Source organism: Anolis sagrei, chromosome 5 (assembly GCF_037176765.1).
Source record: "Anolis sagrei isolate rAnoSag1 chromosome 5, rAnoSag1.mat, whole genome shotgun sequence".
NCBI classification, from domain to species: Eukaryota; Metazoa; Chordata; class Lepidosauria; order Squamata; family Dactyloidae; genus Anolis; species Anolis sagrei.
Genome location: NC_090025.1, coordinates 33,048,153 through 33,067,117, shown reverse-complemented (window position 1 = coordinate 33,067,117; position 18,965 = coordinate 33,048,153). Strand labels below are relative to the sequence as shown.

The following is an 18,965-nucleotide window of genomic DNA, read 5'->3' as shown; positions in this document are numbered from 1 at the left end:
AAAGATCTTGTAAAAGCACAGCTCCCATGATTCCATAGCATTGAGCAATGACAGTTAAAGTGATGTCAAACTGAATTAATTCTGCAAAGTAGATACACCCTGTGTGTGAAACTCTGAAGGGCTTCTGTCAATCAGAGTAGATCATGTGGGGCTGAAATATTCAGTGCCTAACTTGGTATGTCAACAACATGGTTAATTTGTATGCAGGTTGGAATGTTTGGCTTGAACCAGTGAAAATCAGTTATAAATATCAGCTCAGATGTGGAACTCCTACAGTGACATTTTATGACAGTCAACCTTTCCCTTTCTCTTCCAATCAACTTCATAGAGTTGTTGTGAGATGATAAGGCTGACTTTGGAAGTAAAAAAACCCCCACAACTATCATACCCTAAGCATCTTGGATGAAGGGTGGAATATCCATTTTTCATTGCATAATAATCTCCATTGCATAACAGTTGCACCCCTTTTTGTGGTGCCAAAAATGTTTTTTTTCCCCATGTAACAGCTGCACTCGTAGTTGGTGAGTGTAACTGTTATGCAACAGCACAGAGGGGATAGGCAATTGAGTCGAGGAGTTCACCCACCCAATCACCTTTACCTTCCAAGTTACAGAGGCTTGCCCTAACTCTGAGGAGAGAGGCAGGTGGGCAGGTGACACTGTGGCAGACCAGGGAGGCCTTGTAGCTCTTTTTTCTGGGAGGTACGCAGGCGGCCAATCCTTCACCCACCCATGCATCTGCTGGAGGAACAGAGCGACAAGGCCCTCTCAGCTGTGTCAACCAAGAGAAACCTTGTAGCTTTCTCTCCTGTGGGTGCATAGGCGAGTGAGCCTTCATCTACCTGTATACCTGTCAGTGAAAGCTATGGGACCACCCTCAACTGGCAACAGCCAAGGGAAGCCTCATAGCTGCATGTTTATTTCCCCCCATCCCCACCAGGGAAAAAGTGTGAATAGTATATGGTGAAATATGGTATGTAATAATGGATGAATTTTCTCAGTAGAAATTGTGATTTTATAAAGTATCAATAATTTTAATGCAAATACAGTAAACTATGCCATTTCAGAACCAGCAGATACATACCAGAAAATGGCTGGGCATACTTATATACCATTGAGTTTGCAATAAATTAAGATATCCATAGAATTGTCTCATTTGTTAAAATAGAACAGAACTTCATAAGAAGAAATTCATTTTTAAACCATTGATACAAAGAGGTGACATATTTGTTGGCTTTTATTCCTTTCTTCCCAAAGGATTCATTTCTATAGTAAGTTCATGATCTCCAGTGAAATCTAGCACATCAGATTATTCCATTTAGTCACACCTGCTGTTCTAGTGGAAGGCACTTCTAAGAATCATAGTGCCAGATCAAGTCTTTACAGCCATTTCCCACATACATAATGTATGCTTAGTGGTAATTTTGTCTCTCAAACTTTTTGTAAATTTGCTGTAAAGATTGCTTCGTTCTGATATGGAACATATATAGTAGCACACATGCCAAAATCAAGGCATTCATAGAATGACATAATTGAGATATATTGCTACTGTGTAGCAGGCCACATCTTGGATAATATTTTCTTTTAGTGTACAGCTGAAATAATTTGACATCATGCAAATCCAGTAAAAAGGTTCAAATTTTATTCCATTGATGGCATCGAGGAAACTTTTCAAGTATGCTGAAATTTGCAAAGACTTTGGTTCAAACCATTCTGTTACCATTCTGTTTTCAAGATGTGTTAGGCATTTATAAGAATTTGTGTAGCTGAATATATTGTGAAAGGAACATTGCAAAAATGGGGAAACTGCTGGGTTTTGAAAGGTTATTTAAATTTTAAAATAGTACTTTTGTGTCGGTTTTTGCAATGTCTCAGAGAAGTGCAGTGTCTGAGATTTAAGGGACCAAGCAACCATATGTCCTTGAGGGCTTAAGGATTCCACTTCTCAAAAAGTATCAGTCTTTACAAAATAGAAAGCAAACTATAAAATAGGAAAGGGAACCTGCACTAATGCCTATGCCACTAGCAGGCTGTTAGATGTATTAGTTGAGATTTACCTTTGTTTTGGCTGATGGGGAGAAGGTGGTATTAAACCAAATCACTTGGTTCTGATGGTTGCTAGATTGATGGCAAGGCAATTCCCACCCGATTTTAAAATGGCAAATGGGGCTTTTGGGTGTTTGGGGCTGCAAAAATTGGATTGGGGTAACACACATTACCCCTGAAATAAAGAAACTGTCAAAAGCACTTTATTTTGATGGTAGTCACTGCTATTCAAAAGGCTCTAAATCCCACTTGAATTGACATTGTGGGACTAATATGGTGATTTACAGCATACTGTGTCCACTAGAAATGGAATCATGTAAGTGAAAATTACTTCTCGGCTAGTTGCAATTACGCTTGAGTGCTTCACTTCGGCTGCATCTTATTTGGACATTTTATATCTTATCCAAATGTAATCATATACAAATTATGGGTGTTAGCATAGACTGAAGTACTAGAATTGTGATATGAACATTTTAGTAGCTGCTTAAATTGTGTTGACAATGCCCTGGAAGTTAGATGCATTTATTTGAGAAATTAGTTCAAACAGCCAAAAGGAGGTGATGGAGAGAATTGGCAATGATAATTGAAATTGGAAATGGACTTCGTAGCATTCAGAATCATGCAAGATGTGGATGAACTGTATTAATTACTGGAAGCAAAGATTAGCAATGCACACTTGTTGCAAATCATCTATTCTCTATTTCATGAAGAGAAAATAATAATAGGATGACAATTGACCCATCAGTGTGCTGAACTGAAACCTGTTTGGAGATGCCAGCTTACAATGGAACTTCATATTATCGACCTTATGGTTCATTAAGTCATTGAAAATTCTCTCTGCCAGTTGTCAGTTTGATTGATTTGTAGAAGCGCTTGCTTTATCTAAGTTACCAAATTTTCTCAGTTTCTGACACTGTCCTGTGGACGTTGGCTGCTTAGCACTGATAACTGAAAATACAATTCCAAATATAGAAGGAACCCTCTGCTTCCTCATTTCTCAGAGAAAAAGTCCTCATCTTCTGAGTGGATTCTAAGAAATGTTGCTCCTTAAGAGACTTCATATTCTCTCTCTCTCTATCTATCTATATATATCTTCCACTTAAGGCTAATTTCTGACCAAAGCCAATTATTAGCTTGTATCATTGAAATGGAACTTGATGTAAGGTAAAAAAAATCTTTATCCACTACAGGCAGTCCCCAAGTAATGAACAAGATAGGTTCTGTAGGTTTCTGCTTAAGTTGAATTTGTTTGTGTCAAAACAGAGCCATTTTAAGGGTAACTCCAGTCAAAAATATATATTGTGGTGTTTGTTTTGCTATCTGTTCAGAAGATTTCACCCCACTTTCTGTCCCTGTGAAAATTGGATTTTGAAAAATTTGGCTTTTTGTGGAAACAAGGATTGGTCATAAAGGTTCAACTGAGACACCCTTTCCCCATGATAACTCTTTCAAGAGTGAATCTCCCTTCCTAACAGTAGATTTCTCTCACTTCCTATTGTTTTACCCCCATTTTTAACTATGAGTAGTTTGTAAGCCGGATGTTTGTAACTTGGGGACTGCCTATGCTTCAAAAATAGACCCCTTTGACTACAACTCCAGAATCCTTGAGCAAATATGACAATTTATTATACTGGCTGGGGAATTGGGGGGGAGGGAGGGGGCTTCAAAAAAAAGTAACCTTTGTAAGCTTTGGTTTGAACTTTTTCGGTTTTTCCTAATCTCTAGCTTTGGCCTTGTTATAATAGTGAAGAAAAGCCCTATGATTTAAAATTTGTGTGCCAGTTACTCCTGTACCTTGAGAAGTCAGACTTGGCCACAGTGGTCCACGCTCTTGTTACATCTCGAATAGACTACTGCAATGTGCTCTATGGGGTACTTACCTTTGAAGACTGTTTGGAAGCTTCAAGTAGTTCAATGAGTGGCAGCCAGTTTGCTCACTGGAACGACGTGCAGAGAGAGGACATCAGCTCCACTGGCTACCAGTCTGCTGCCGAGCACAAATCAAAGTGCTGGCTTTAGCCTATAAAGCCCTAAACAGTTCCAGCCTATCCAAATGTATCTGCCTCTATGAGCTGGCAAGGAGATTAAGATCATCAGGGGAGGCCCTGCTCTCGATCCCGCTTCCTTAGCAGGCGCAGTTGGCAGAGATCAGAGATAGGGCTAAAAACATGAATGTTTGACCAAGCGGACTACAATATTGGGTTGTGTGATTTTAAATAATTGTTTTTAAGATTTTATATGTTTTAATAAACTGTTATAATGTTTATGTTTTATTATTTGTGTATTATTGTTGCCTATATATGTAAGCCGCCCTGAGTCTCCTACGAGGTTGAGAAGGGCAGGGTATAAATACAGAAATAAATAAATAATATGGGGAGGAAGACAGCACATGGTTAACCCTCAGATTTTTTTATAAGATCATTAGACGTTGCCCTCCTATGGAGAATCATGAATGCTATACAATTCAACCTGAATGTCTTAAGATAGCCTGTCACCTCAGATGTAGGAAAGAATGCGGCCCCACCTATTCAGATTTGAAACATGGAAAGGGGAGATTGCCCTAGGTGGCAAAAAGACACACCTGGGCCTGGTTTCTTTTTTATTTTCTTCATAGCTAAATAAAAATTGCTGGCATTATAGAGATTTACTAAGGTTTGTTTGTCTTTATGTATTACATTGAAGATATTGTACTTAATGTTCTTCATCGTCTACATTGATTTGTCCTTAAAATGTACATTGCATTGTACTTGTATTAATCCATTCAGTATTATCCTAATATCTTTGGGTGCATCTACACTGTATAATTAATGCAGTTTGACACAATTTTAACTACAATGGCTCAAAGCTATAAAATCCTTGGAGGTTGGTGGGGAACCACCAGTCCTTGTCAGAGAAAACTGAAGGCCTTGTTAAACTACAACTCTCAGCATTCCATAGTATAGAGCCAGGGCAATTAAAGTGGGGTGAAATCACATTAATTCTATATGTAGATGCACCCTTTGTTGGCTCAAAACAGCAGTAGAAATCAATAATTCCACTGTGTCAGTTGAAGCAATGCTGACACAACTCATAACTGAAGGGCTGCAGGGTTTTATTTACAGGCTCTGATGCCTTGAAAGTACTCTGGTTCCTTAAAGGATTATGTAAATAGCAGGATACCTGGTTACACACATGCTTGGCTCATGATCCCATAGTTCCACTAACCTGGCCAGTGGTGAGGGATGAGTGGAGTTGTAGTTCACTTGAGGGGAGTTGTAGTTCACCAAGATGTAGGGTTCTTTGTCCTTCATGTCTGAGATCTTCTAAAACTATGCAACAATGAATGTCAGCATATACTTGCTGCTGTAACGCCTTTTATTTTCATAGTCATTTTGAGACTAATAGTGTGGAATCTCTTATTCTTAAGAAAATTCACTTCCTCTTGAGTTTGTGTTTTCAGAATGTCACTGCTTCTGTCTGATGAGGTAATTGTGTGTGAGAGTACTCTTTTCACACACATTGTTATAGTGTATTGATATCAAACAAAGTGCTCGAGTTACAACTTCAAAATGGAGCGCCAAATGGGAAGTTATTACAAGGCATCCATGTTTCCTGAGGAGTTGATGGCACTTAGGTTTTTGGCTTGTATCCAGGGAAACCAATTATCCCCTGCTGATTACATTCTTTACAGTATAATTTTTCTAGAAGCAGGTAAGCACAGTTGGAGAGGAAAAAAAAGATTTTTAGTTGCCTGATTTCCTCCTTCCCCTTGAGAATACATATTCTGCAATAATATTGTAAAATGTGAAGTGTCTCAGATGAAGTGTTTCTATAAGGAAAAGAAACTCGCTGAATGAAAATGGTTTGTGTGTATATGCCAGGAACATACAGTGCTTTAAATAATCTTTACATTCCAGATTTTTGAAAATATGTAAAGCCTCCTCATGTCTTTCCAGTGGAGGAAAATATCCCGTTTCTCACTGCCCTAGTACTGTTCCTTCTTGCTAGAACTTGACATTTTCTTCTACTTCAAAATGTTATTTTGCACTTCTTAGTGATTTAAAATTCATAGTTTAGAGAAAAACAGACTCTCTTGTATTGTGAAATGTTAGTGACAAAGGGTTTGGAGAGCTATAAATGGCACTTAACTCTGGAATGCAAAATATGAAAAGAAGGCTCAGAGGTTCCCCAAAGAATGTATATTTTTCCACCATTTTTCATGAATCTGGCATATTTGTACAATTTTTGTTTGACCTTTTCATTCACCTTGACTTCATGTGTCATCAAATGTAGTATTATGAGTCAAATTCGAATCAATTTGAATAGAATGACCACTGAGAGGGAACGTTTATAAGCTTAAGATAAAAAAATATATATAAATAACAGTTTTCTTACAACTTTATTGAAGCTAGATCTTCAATAAAGGATACTAGAAAACTGTGTTTTTACTTTTGTCTGCTTTCTTGTTTAGTTTGATAATATGTCTGCTGCTGTATCTTTGCCAAACCTTTTTCAGTGCAATATTGTATCCTATTAGTTTCACAACAATATTCAGTACAAGCATTTCATTGCCTTACTGAATTTATGAACCTGCAAAGGGTATCCAAGAAAAGAGTTTTGCTTTATCATAATGAAGTTACCTTTCATGTATTTCTGTTGATCCAAAACAGCAAGCTATTCAAGGATCTAATGTTTATTTCCGTGAGAGTGGGAATACCTGATGTACTCCTATTTTTTTTAGTAATATAGTTCAAAAGATCTGCTGCAAAAACTCTTTCTGAAACCTTATACTAAAGACCAAACTATATTACATTCTGATATTGGTTGCAGACACCACAACAATGGCAGCTTAATCTGAGTTATGTTTGCTTCACTCCCACATTTTCTCCTTTTCCCCAAACCTTCCAAGCTTCACAATTTGAGAGGAATATTAACAATGAATACTGATAAGTTACTTATAAGTTACTTTTATCCCAGGGGAATTTTAAACTTAAGCAGCAACATCCTATTAATTAACACTGAAAAACAAAACAGCAGGGATGTGAGAAAGACAAGTTGACTTGTTTTGGCATTCAAAGGAATTAGATGTTTTTGGTTATATGGTGATTGGATCCATTTACAAATTCCAAATTGAAATGTAATATGAAGACTTGGGTAACTCCAAATTCTTATCCAAATTCACAGTGAACCAGCTGTAAATACTCACATATAAACTTTCATTATGCTTTGTTTAGCACTTGCACTTCTTATTTTCTATAGTACCACCTTTTCTATAGCATCTTAAATGCTATAGATCCTGTTTTGTAGTTGTGGACAAGTAATACATTGCATCATTGTCTAGGGTTTATCTATACATATTACAAACTAAATTCAGTTGTTAGTCCCAATTAGAATAAATGTATAGCATCAAAGAGATTTTGGTAAAGGAACTCTTATATACATGTACATCTCATTGATTCAGTAGATCTATTCTAGTAGGGCAGTGGTTCTAAACCTGTGGGTCCCCATATATTTTGGTCTTCAACTCCCAGAAACCCTAACAGCTGGTAAACTGGCTGAGGTTTCTGAGAGTTGTGGGCCAAAACACCTCAGGACCCAAAGGTTGAGAACCACTGTAGTAAAGGATAATAATTGGATATAATGCAGCAATATAATTTTGCTGAAATGGTGTTACATTCTGGCAGTCACACGTGTCTAATATATGACACTCAGGAAAGAGCAAAAACTTAGTATTGTTTTCAGCCTTTGCTATCAGTGTCCAGCACTGTGCAGATACTGTTGTACTAGTTATTGGCTCTTGTGTCAAGAACCTTACATTGCAGGAAGATATAGCTAAGTATAGGTTGTCAAGAGAGTCTAGTGATTATATTGCTCATTCAAGGTGATAGACTCCCTGCCTTTCCAAAAAACATTCTTAATACCTTCAAGGTAATGACTAGTGTCATTTAAGCAGAATTTTGTAAATGAAAATGTGCATTTCTGTTTGATAGGGTTTGACTGGGCATTTGACAAACTAATTGCCTATTTTCAACTTCAGATTCATTGGTTGAGTGTCTGAAATGAGGCCCAGACTGAAGCTGATAGCTTGATCTCGGAAAATGGAAAAGAACAGCACTTTAAATGTTCTTTCTGCACAGCAGCTCTTCTGTTTACAACAGCTACTATTTAGTGCTGATGGCTTCCTAATATGAAGCAAACTGTACTGAGTTCCGTATTCATTCCTTTCTTGATAGAACAAAGTGCCTTTGATGTATTCACAGTGAAGGCTGTGAAAGATAATATGCCTTTGTTTCTCTATCTTCCAAGTGTTTTGGTTGTTAACGCAGTGGTTAAACAACTTACTCTATTTGCTACCCAGCATTTGTTGACAGTTGAAACATTTTATGTGCTGATTCTCATTTAATGGGTTCTGCAAAAAACATTTTCCCTAATGTATCAATCTAGTTACCCCTCCCCCAATGAAATCTTGTTGGAACATCTGTCCTTCCATCAGTCCGTCTTTCTTTCTTTCTTTCTTTCTTTCTTTCTTTATTTCTCCCCATCCCCCTCCACAGTATGTAAATCAATTAGATTTAGTCCATATCATTCATGACTTTTATTTAAATTTCTACAGATGCTACAGTACATTTGAACAACGGCAATATTGCAGTTGTATATATAACCCAATAAAATAAACAGAACCTTAATACATGGTGTACTACTTGTTTAGGCCTGTTGTCCTATAAAAATGCAAACCATAACAAACCCTAGTTTAAATAAAAAGATAGAAAAATGATTGGCTGAGAGATACTTTTGGAATGTATGGAAACTAGAAAGATAAAGCTTTCCTTTTCTTTTAACAGTGCGACTTCATGACAGCATATCAGAAGAAGGATTTCATTACTTAGTCTTTGATTTGTAAGTATATTTGATATGTATCTACTGTACCAATCTTGTTTCTAAAATATAAGATATAGTCGGGGTAGGGGAGTGTCATGTGTCTTCTTTGCATTTCAGCAGTTGAAAAAAAGAGGTCTAGCAGGACAATGAATGATTACAGTTAGATATATATGCACATATTACTGCCCAAAAGTACTGTTAATTGTGAGAGAAATAAGGTTGAACACTGTGAAAGCCATCCACTGCATGGCTATCAGACTCCTCCCAGTCAACTCAAATCAAGGAAAAGCTTCATGAGAACCACCACTCCTCTTAACGTTCCCCCAGCAACAGCAAGAGTATCCCTTTGGGCAACTAAACCAGGAAATCCCAATTGGATGGACCCCCCACGAGGGTCTGCTTCCAGGGGCAAACCAAGAATGGGCAACTGAACAGACTCAGAAGTGGAGTAGGCAGATCAAAAGACAACCTGGCAAAATGACACTACCTAAAAGAATCCTCCATCTTGTGTGCCTGTGGAGCAGAACAGACAACTCTGCATCTGTATGCTTGTTCACAATGTTCTGCCTCATGTACAGAGGAAGAATTGTTGGAGGCTACAGACAATGCGGTTGCTGTTGTCCATTTTTGATCAAAAGATATTTAACCACTTGTGCTCCTTCTATTTTTATCAGTTTTATACTAATTTATATAATGCTTTTGATATGAAATAAATAAAACTACCCAATGTAGCTGATGTTGTGACTCCCTAGGTAACCAGTGATAGATTGCCCAGCTCTAACTTCTGTGTGTGGCCTCAAACAAGTGTCCCTTTCACAGCCCCAATTGGTTATTCATAAAATCAGTGATCTTTGCAAAGCATTCTGCTTATTTTTTTAATGGTTTGGATGCCAAATTATAAAATGTAGACTATAGCTTTTCTAAGAAGTCAATTCTGTCAGCTGATGTTATGTTTACAGAAGCTTGTGATATCTACAAAATCATAAAATGGATGTGGGAAGTCTCTTTTAGGATAAGCAGCTATTCTAAAATGTTCTGTTTTATTATTTTTCTGACTCACTGCATTTTTCTATGTGTAAATAAATATATTGTCTGGACATGACAGTTCAGTGAGAAATGTGGTGAAACGTTTCAACACAGACTTTGCAAATGCCAATGAAGATATTAAAGGTATTGAAGTACTGAAATACTTTTCTATTTCAAAAACAGTATTTTTCAAAGATTTACATAGCAGCATATTGTTCAGTGAAATAGCATAGGTCACGAACAAGGTTGCTAAATGTAAAAACATGTAGCTATAGTTGAATCATAATGCCGCTGTTTTATCCAATTATACCCATTACCGAAAGATATTTTTGCAAAGAAAATTGGGCTTCCATTTGTGAAGCCCACTTCTTTCCCTTAAAAACATTATTGAACAAAATATAAAAGTCATGAATGTGGGTTTTGAATTGCCATAAAACGATCTGAAATTTCCAAAGACAACATAATTTGATTTTTAAAAAAGAAGAAACAGCAGCAGATGAAAAATTTTTCTTCAAAATTATCAGCTTGGTAAAACAGAGAAGGCACAGTCAGAAACAGACAAAACCGGTAGTATAAAGACAGTAATGCTCCAGTATGTGACTGCTTGTTTGTAAAACGATTACCCAGATCTTTAATTTTTAAAAAGGCTCCTAGAATGTATTGTCAGCCTCTATCTCTGCTATTCTACTGTATTCATAGAAGCATTCTCTCCTGACGTTTCACCTACATCTGTGGCAAGCATCTTCATAGGTTATGAGGTTCACAGATGCAGGTGAAACGTCAGGAAAGAATGCTTCTAGAACATGGCCATATTGCCCGAAAGACCTACAACAACCCGCTCCTAGAATGTTTTAAAAGGATGAACAACAAATGAATTGAAAGAAGGCTTAAAAGAAAATTAAACAACCAAGATCCAAAACCACTTTTTAAATATTACAAGTTCTCATAATGACTCATTTGAATAAAGAATGGTTGAAGGTGATGAGAAACTCTTAGACAAAATCTACACTAGGTAGATTACTCTGCTGTATATCTGACTCAAACTAATTCAGCACATACATGCTAGATGAAGGGCTGGTGTCGAGACAGACTTGCCCAAATGTGACATCAACTTATCCTCTGTATCATTGCTGCTGCCAATCATGAAGCTCTGTCTGAGCACCTGGTCTTCACCTGTTAACAACTGCTGAAGGCAGAATGGGGCACTTGTGTGACCAGCAAGATAGAGTGGTTTGAAGAACTCCTTCCTTATTGGCCACGTGGGCCCTTCTCTGACATCAGAAGGTAATACCACAATGGCTAGGTGCTACAGTGAGCTCCATGTCTGGTAGGAAGGAGTGGTGACAACACGGGCCTGGCCCATCCTTTCTTCTATGATGATCAGCACAGGTAAAGAGTGGTGTCGACCAGTCTGGACATAGCATCAGGTTGAAACAGATCCGATCCAGTTGCCCAGATGGCCAACATCTACTAAAACAGATTTAACGAATTATTAAAAATGAGAGCCACTTTAGTGTTGCAGCTTGGGTGTTGGATTAGGACCCTGGAAACTGGGGTTTGAATCCCTGCTCAGCTATGCAATCCCCTAAATGGCTTTAGGTTTATCACATTCTCTCATTATCAGGGGAAGGCAATGGCAAATAAATCCTGTCAAGAAAACCCTGTAATAGGGTCACCTTGTGGTCATCATAACTGGGAAACTACTTGAAAGCACACAGTAGCAGCATTAAAAATTAATGCAAATGTACATCTATAGATATTCAGTACACTGAAGAGCCTAATGTAAGGCTCATGTCACTATGGGTGCAAATGCTCTGGAATAAACAAAATTGGTCTTGTATATAGAAACAGGGTAGCGCAAGTTAAAAATTAACCTAGCAAAACAAGTTGATTTTGAGTCTTTCTTTGACCTTCCTTTCTCGAAACGTAGGAGGTTTCAAGTGGAAAAGCAGCACCCTCTGTCTCCCCACTCTTTTCCAGCCTCTATCGCTGCTATTCTACTGCAGTCATAGATCACATTTTACACCCACATGCACGGACAATACACAAACATATATTCCGCAGTACCACCCCATTTATTCTTATGCATGCACATTCTCTCCTATGAACACAACAGATTGATCCCAGTAAATGGCTCATCACCATTATTTTTATTTACAGTTTCTCTCCATTTATCATCCAGCTTCCCTTTATGTACTGGAAACCTCTTTTTAATCCACATAATTCTCCTGTCCCAAAGAGTTTTGATAACTTCTGCTCTCCATCTTCTTCTTTTCAACTTCTCTAACCTCACCACTTGAACCATTCTTCTGCTCTTTCCCCATAGCCGTATGATTCTAATCACTCAGACCCTGCCCCATTAATACCCCTCTTTTTTCTGCGAGAGTATTGTACTGGCAGGAAAGGGAAAGGCAACTGGAGAAGCAGCCTCTATGGTTGTTTTGCTAATGAAACTAAAGCATTTCAACTTTTTTTAGTTGCTAAAGTTCCAAAAGTCTACAGAGTTCGAGCTTCAGATTTTTAAAGGGACCACAAACAAGAAAGCACATATTAGGATCCAAAAGGAAGGGAAGAAACAAGTCTTCATGTGCTTATTAGTGGTCTGTATTTTACTTGACCTTTATATTGCATGAATGCCCTGCTTCAGGGGCTACAGGTTTAATATATCAATGGCAGAAATTTCTGGAGTTAGCAAAAAATTCTCCATGTAAGTGTATTGCTGTTGATATCTTGACTGTGTAGCTCCCAAAGAAGACCCTTTATTGCCGTATAAAGGCCAACTAAAATAGGCTGAAATGCATTCATACTTAATAATATAGGAGGATAATGATAAAGTCTTTTTAAAGAATAAAACATAGCCCATTGATTTATACTTGAAGCCGTGTTTCTTTCTTTTTTTGCCTTTGGTGTCTTGTAGCAAGCTCGAATGTATTCTTATATAAATAGGCACAAACAACAAAGACTGACTCAATTTCCTCCAGTGTGTGAAGCTAAGTCGATAACTTCCTTAATACATGAAGCAACCCTATGATTTTATATGGGGAACTATTCTTAAAAATGCAAGCATGTATTTCTCATTTCATTCTGGCTAACTATAAAAATGGTTTATATCATTAATAGAGTCACTGGTGGTGAATTATTTGAGGATATTGTTGCAAGAGAATATTATAGTGAAGCAGATGCAAGGTAAGTGCTGCATTTTAAGGCTTTACATTGCATAAAATTGTACATTTTTGTTAATGTTTCTTTTTTTTAGTTTCCTATGATACTTGGTACCTGAATTCAGTGGTGATTCTTCGATTTTATATCTCCTTCAATGCTAGTTTCATCTTAACTAGCATCTTAACGAGCATGGAAATGCTAGTTTCCATGTAAGAGTTCCACCTGCTTGCTTGTTTGGCAAGCTCATGTTTAGGCATTTAGCTACATAATTTTATAGCACTTTTATCAAAAGATTATTTTATTCTGCCACTAAATCTTTGAGTGTTAGACTGTGGTGGGGATTCATGTGCCTTTCTCTCACTTACTTGTGAGGGAAATTTTTTCAGCATTTAAAATTAAAACTATGTTAATAGAAAAGTCTTTCTCCTGACTCATCATAGGACATGCATTTCCATCTGGAGTTGGATGTGTGTTGTGGGAATGAGGAGTCTACACATATAAACATCAATGATCACACTATTTATAGAACCTTGATTGAAAAAAATAGTTGCATATTACATATTTTAAAATATTAACCATGAACATCGCAGTACAGTAGTCTCATCTGGGGCTCATGTATTTAAGCCTCTTGTAAACCTGAACTAGTGGAAAAATTTCATACAAGCACTTCATAATTGATTGCTATTTTACAATGAGTTTCAGAAAAGGGTGTGAGCACCATCCTAACCTTCTTGTAGCCCCAGTGAGCTGTGCCCACCAAAGCCATTATAAAGTCTTCATAACCTGAATACTAGATACTCAACAAATGCTTCCTCCAGGATTTCTCAAGATGGAAAAAAATGGATTTCTGGATTTGAATTAATTCAGCAAGAGAAATCATTCCTTTCTTTCCATCTACTGGTGCCTACAACAGAAGATGGCAGCAACATTTATGGCTAGGCTCCATAACCATCTAGGTTTTGAAGTTGCTTTTCCACCTTCAAGGAAAAGTATCTTCACAAGTCCTTGGAACATATCTTCACATTCCAAGGAATTGTGAAGGCTTACTTTGCTCCTTGGCCACGTGAAGGGATGGGATCTCAGGGATCCCCAGTAAGCTGCTACAGCTTTCCTCCAAGCTTCTCCTCAGTAAGGAAGCCGTCTCTTGTAGGCTGTCCTCCCCCACACTACCTTTCTTCTCTACCAAGAGACAGATAAGTTACCCAAGTCTCTATGAGATTCCTCCAGGAATTTTGAAGGAAGCATAGCAGCAAACCAAGTATGTGAACATGAGAGTTAAGAAGTAGTTCTGCTCTATTCTATATACGAAAAACTACATCATGCTCTAAGAATCCCAGTGTAGGAATAACATAAACAACAAAAACTCCTACTGTGGGCATGAATTTAAGGCAGGCAGGCAGGCAAAAAACAAAAACAAAAAACAACAACTTATGTGCATGTAATCTTAAGAACCATTAGCCAAACCATCAAAAATAAACCTTACAATTGGTAGCGTGGCTATTTACAAACACAGATGGCCTAGTTGCTTATAGCCGCTGTTATCACTGGAGACCAACTTGTAAATCTACACCTATCTCAGATTTCTGGTGAACTGCTATATTAGAAACTCCTTAGTGATGCTGATTGGCTAATTAACTCTGTTAAATACTTCATCATCAGTTTTAAAGCCAATGTGTTAACCTCCTTCTTACCATAATACTAAATCAGGCATGCAAGAATGTAAAGATTGCATTTTGCAAGATTTCTGTGCATGAAGCCCATTATTAACAGGCTATTCAAAAATTTGATTACTTTTGCTGGGATTGAAAATTCTTGCCAAAATCTGGCAAAATGTTTCTTCATCTTAGAGGCCTTAATTTAACATTTTCCCCCTCCAAATACATGTTCTACTCATCTCCCTTCCACTGAGGATGGAGGCCACACTATGATTTTTAACTTTTTGACTTAATGAGCTGTTCTTGAATTTCCTTTCCACTTGAATCAGAATTGCTTAATTTCATCTTGTGTTGCATCATAGTTCTCCCTGTTTTATTTCAGAGATTAGCAAATGTGTTTTATTCACTGTGTCAAAAAGCACATATAATGCAATGTATCCTATATGTAAAGATGATTAACCAAGAGAGAGAAAATTTTCACTGATTTTCTTTTTCTTTTGGATACCTCTGTGTTACCCTTTTCACTGCTCCAGAGCCCTTCCCAACCTCCTGGCGCAACTTTTCAGGGGCTTTGATATCTGTGAATTATACAGATTTTTACTTGTTTTTTTCCCTATCAGAGACTAATCAGGTGTCAGGAATAACTTTTTGTGCCTTTTCGTTTTTGTTTTGTTTGTACTTATCCCTTTCTGTTCCTTTTGTACAAACATTGATTTATGTTTTGTGTCCATATATATTTTTAGCAATCTTGGGATTAATGTGCATTGAATCGTCATTTTTTTCTACATAAAAAAAATGTGGCCATCGCTTTACAGTGTATTAGGAGGATGAATGTAGAATTATGTTCACTGACTATTCAATACATGTAATCACCAAGGTTTATTGGACAATGTACACATTGACCAGATAATCTGTGCAAGTTTAAAAAGGAGAATATTCCTCCTGTTTGATGGCCATATGTTCTATATATTTTCTAACATTGTTCACTGATATGCATAGTGACTGAGCAATATGCAAAATATTTGTAAATGTAAGTGTATATCTGGTTAATGCACAGAGTTACTCCCCCAACTCCAAATTCACGTTCTCTATACAGTTCATGTTGACAACATTGAAAACAATAGCATCCAAATTCTGCCTTATGAATTATTTTTCACTTCTTTATAATGCTTTTGCCACTGAAACAATGCAAAGAAATACACAAAAGACTGTGTCTTACAATGTCACATGTATGTGTTAAGTGTCATTCCCTTTTGATAAAACTTAAAATAACCTTTTGTATGCCTCTCTCCCTATGTGTATATGGATACACATAGAGAGAGACTTATTGTGCTCCCTTTCACTGTGTAATGAAACGTGTCCCAAAAATTGTGATTTAATTATTTTTAATTTTTTTATAATTTAAGTTAAATTTGTTTGATTTTTGCATTTGATGTGATGATGTGCCTTTAAAATGTTTTTTCCCTTCCATTCTGCCCTTGTATCTTTGCAGTCATTGTATACAGCAGATTCTAGAAAGTGTTAATCATTGTCACCTAAATGGCATAGTTCACAGGGACCTCAAGGTCAGTATCTGGAGCCTGTAGGCTGGCTAAGAAGTTCTCTCTCTTTTTCTTTTCTCTCTCTCTTCCCTGGCTTGAGATTTAAGGGTGGGTCAGCTGAGAGGTTCCTTGGCTATCTCTCGCCACCCTTCATATCACAAATGGGTAATGCATGATGCTGCTTTCCAGTTTGCAAGTGTCACAGTCTAGCATACCTTACAGCCAAAGTTTCGGGGCAGAAAGGTGACCTTCCATGACACAATGTGGTGTGACAGATACCTTCCACAAATTTTGGGAGGAGGTTGCTTTAACCGTGCACCTTGGCACCTTGCCGTTCAACTTTGCCTGTGATATATGCCAGCCTGCAGGTTTAAAACACCACTTCTGTTTAGAGACCATGGGTTACGGGAGCAGAACAACTGGCCTCACATTGCTCTACTAGAGTAAGACGAACCCTCAGGCAAAAGGGAGGAAGTAATTGCTGGGCTAAATGAAACCATGATGAGTGAGATATGTATTTCCAACGCTATAATTATATTTTCAGTATGATCTTAGTGAAGTTGGAGGAGAAAGGACAAACACTTCCAGATATTTAATGCAAGTTTATTCGGGCCGAACTGCTGGCATTATCTACCTGCTAGTCTATAAAGCTTATGATCCATCAGGACTTGTCCATTAAAGTGGAGTCCTCACTGTGTCTTTTCACCTCTGTTTATACCACTGAACCAAATCAAGCCAAAGCAAGGCTTTTGAAATGTCTGAGGCAGTAGCTTCTCTAGCTGAGGAATGTGGTTACGTTTCCAGAGGTTGTCCACCACAATCTCAGTTCTTTGCTAGTTTTGCACTTTAACCCAGTCTCGCTGAGGATATACAGACAGTGAGTGTACAGCTTGGAACTAACACACGCCCCCTGGTGTTTGCATGCAGTCATTGCATTCAGCAGATCCTGGAGGCTGTGCTACACTGTCATCAGATGGGCGTAGTCCATCGGGACTTGAAGGTGAGTAATGCTGTTGGGGAAGATAACCACACACCGTAGTCGCCCAGCATGGTTTAGCTGGATTTTTTGCATATCATGCAAAGAGACAGCCATTTATTAATGTACATGTTGTTCAGACAATTTTACAAATCTCCATACAAAGTATCACACTACTATCCCTTTCTTTGCAGATTTAGGAATATTTCCTTTTAGTCTTCCTCCTTGGAAATAAACCTATTTGAAATAATGCATAGGAATGAATAACTGAAAAGCTCTAAATTTGTACTTGGTTTCACTACTGTGCCCCACATTAGTTTATTCAGTTTCAAGGATGCAAAGTTGTGAGGCAAGTTCTAGATAGAAAGTATGATATAATCAGCATAGGCTTTGCATTTGAAATCTTCCACAGTTTCATCTGTATTAATGATTTGGGCAGAAATATTCACCCATCAGGGTCCCAGGATAGCAATATTTTATACAGATGATTAATTGATTCAAGTTCTTCCTGAATCACACACTGTATTGTATCTTTTGTCTGACAGTTTCTTGATTCTAAGACAAGAGAGTGTTGCTTCATGTTTAACCCCTGTTGTTTTGATACATTAATTTATGGGTTTGGGGGTTCTGGAGGTTTTTAGCTACCAGAAATGTATAACAGTGAGCACAGAGCCATAGCAACCATGGTTCCAGAAGAAAGGAACTAGGAATTTTGTAATTTATAAATGTAAAAAGCCCCAGTTCCTGCATTCATTTCTAATGGGATACCATGTAGAAGATGAAGTAAACTGTTTTCTGCTGCTCCAGGACTAGAGCATGAACCAATTGATTCAAATTAGAAGGGATTCTACCTATAGATTAGGTAGTTATTTCCTGAAAGAAAAGCTCAACAGTAGGTTAGACTGCTCCAAGGGATAGAAAACTTTCATTCTTTGGATGTCTTTAAATAGAAGTTGGATAGACATCTCCCCGCAATTCCTTGGTTGTGGGTTCCTGTATAGCAGAAGGTTAGAGTAGTGGTCCTTTTCAGTTAAGACTCTATGAGTTCACTTCCCAGAATCTAAGTGACAATTTTGTAAGAAACCCACACATACTTTTTTTCTTTCTCTTGCTCAGTTTCCCCACTTTCTCATTATACATGCATATAGATGGATTGGTCTGTGTGCTTTAGCTGTTTGGTTACTTTTCCAAACTCTCATCATTTGATGCTTGGCATCAGGTCCGTGGCCAGAGTGGGAGGGGTTGAAGGGTTTTAACCTCTCCCCTAAACGTGTCAGGTTAAAACAAAAACCTGGTTTACTTATGAATTGGTTAAAGTGTTAAAATTAATGAGTAAACCAGGTTTTTTAACCTGACACATTGGGGGGGGGGGAACCATTAACACCACCACCACCCCCACCACCGGCTACGGGCCTACTTGGCATCAGACATAAGTATGAATAAAAAGCTGTCTCCAAAGAGCAGCGACGAAGAATGTACACATTTTTACATAATTTATATAAAATATAAATAATATATTGCTACTCCTTCACTGTAGCGTATATGCTTACCTATCTCGGCAAACACTTTATGCATCGAAGGAAAGTCGGGATTAAAGACATGTGCAAATCTCTCCCATTAAAGACAATAAGATTTGATCTGTCCATAATGGAACACTTTCAGGATTATAGTTTCTGTCATTTTCCCTGCAGAGTATCTGAGA

General features: G+C 37.6%; 1 protein-coding gene across 18 annotated transcripts in view; it reads left to right on the top strand.

Annotated features, from left to right (window-relative positions):
* The window catches only part of CAMK2D (calcium/calmodulin dependent protein kinase II delta), a 156,329-nt gene that overhangs the window by 74,060 nt on the left and 63,304 nt on the right, over positions 1–18,965 (top strand). For 9 of the 18 annotated variants that reach the window (XM_060779031.2, XM_060779029.2, XM_060779043.2 and 6 more), the window contains exons 4-6: positions 8,867–8,921; positions 13,050–13,115; positions 17,215–17,287. In XM_060779031.2, coding sequence (XP_060635014.1) covers positions 8,867–8,921; positions 13,050–13,115; positions 17,215–17,287 — 194 coding nt within the window. Of the gene's footprint in view, positions 1–8,866; positions 8,922–13,049; positions 13,116–16,238; positions 16,312–17,214; positions 17,288–18,965 lie in introns of all 18 variants that reach the window. The other 9 variants (XM_060779030.2, XM_060779028.2, XM_060779042.2 and 6 more) reach the window with 1 other exon arrangement.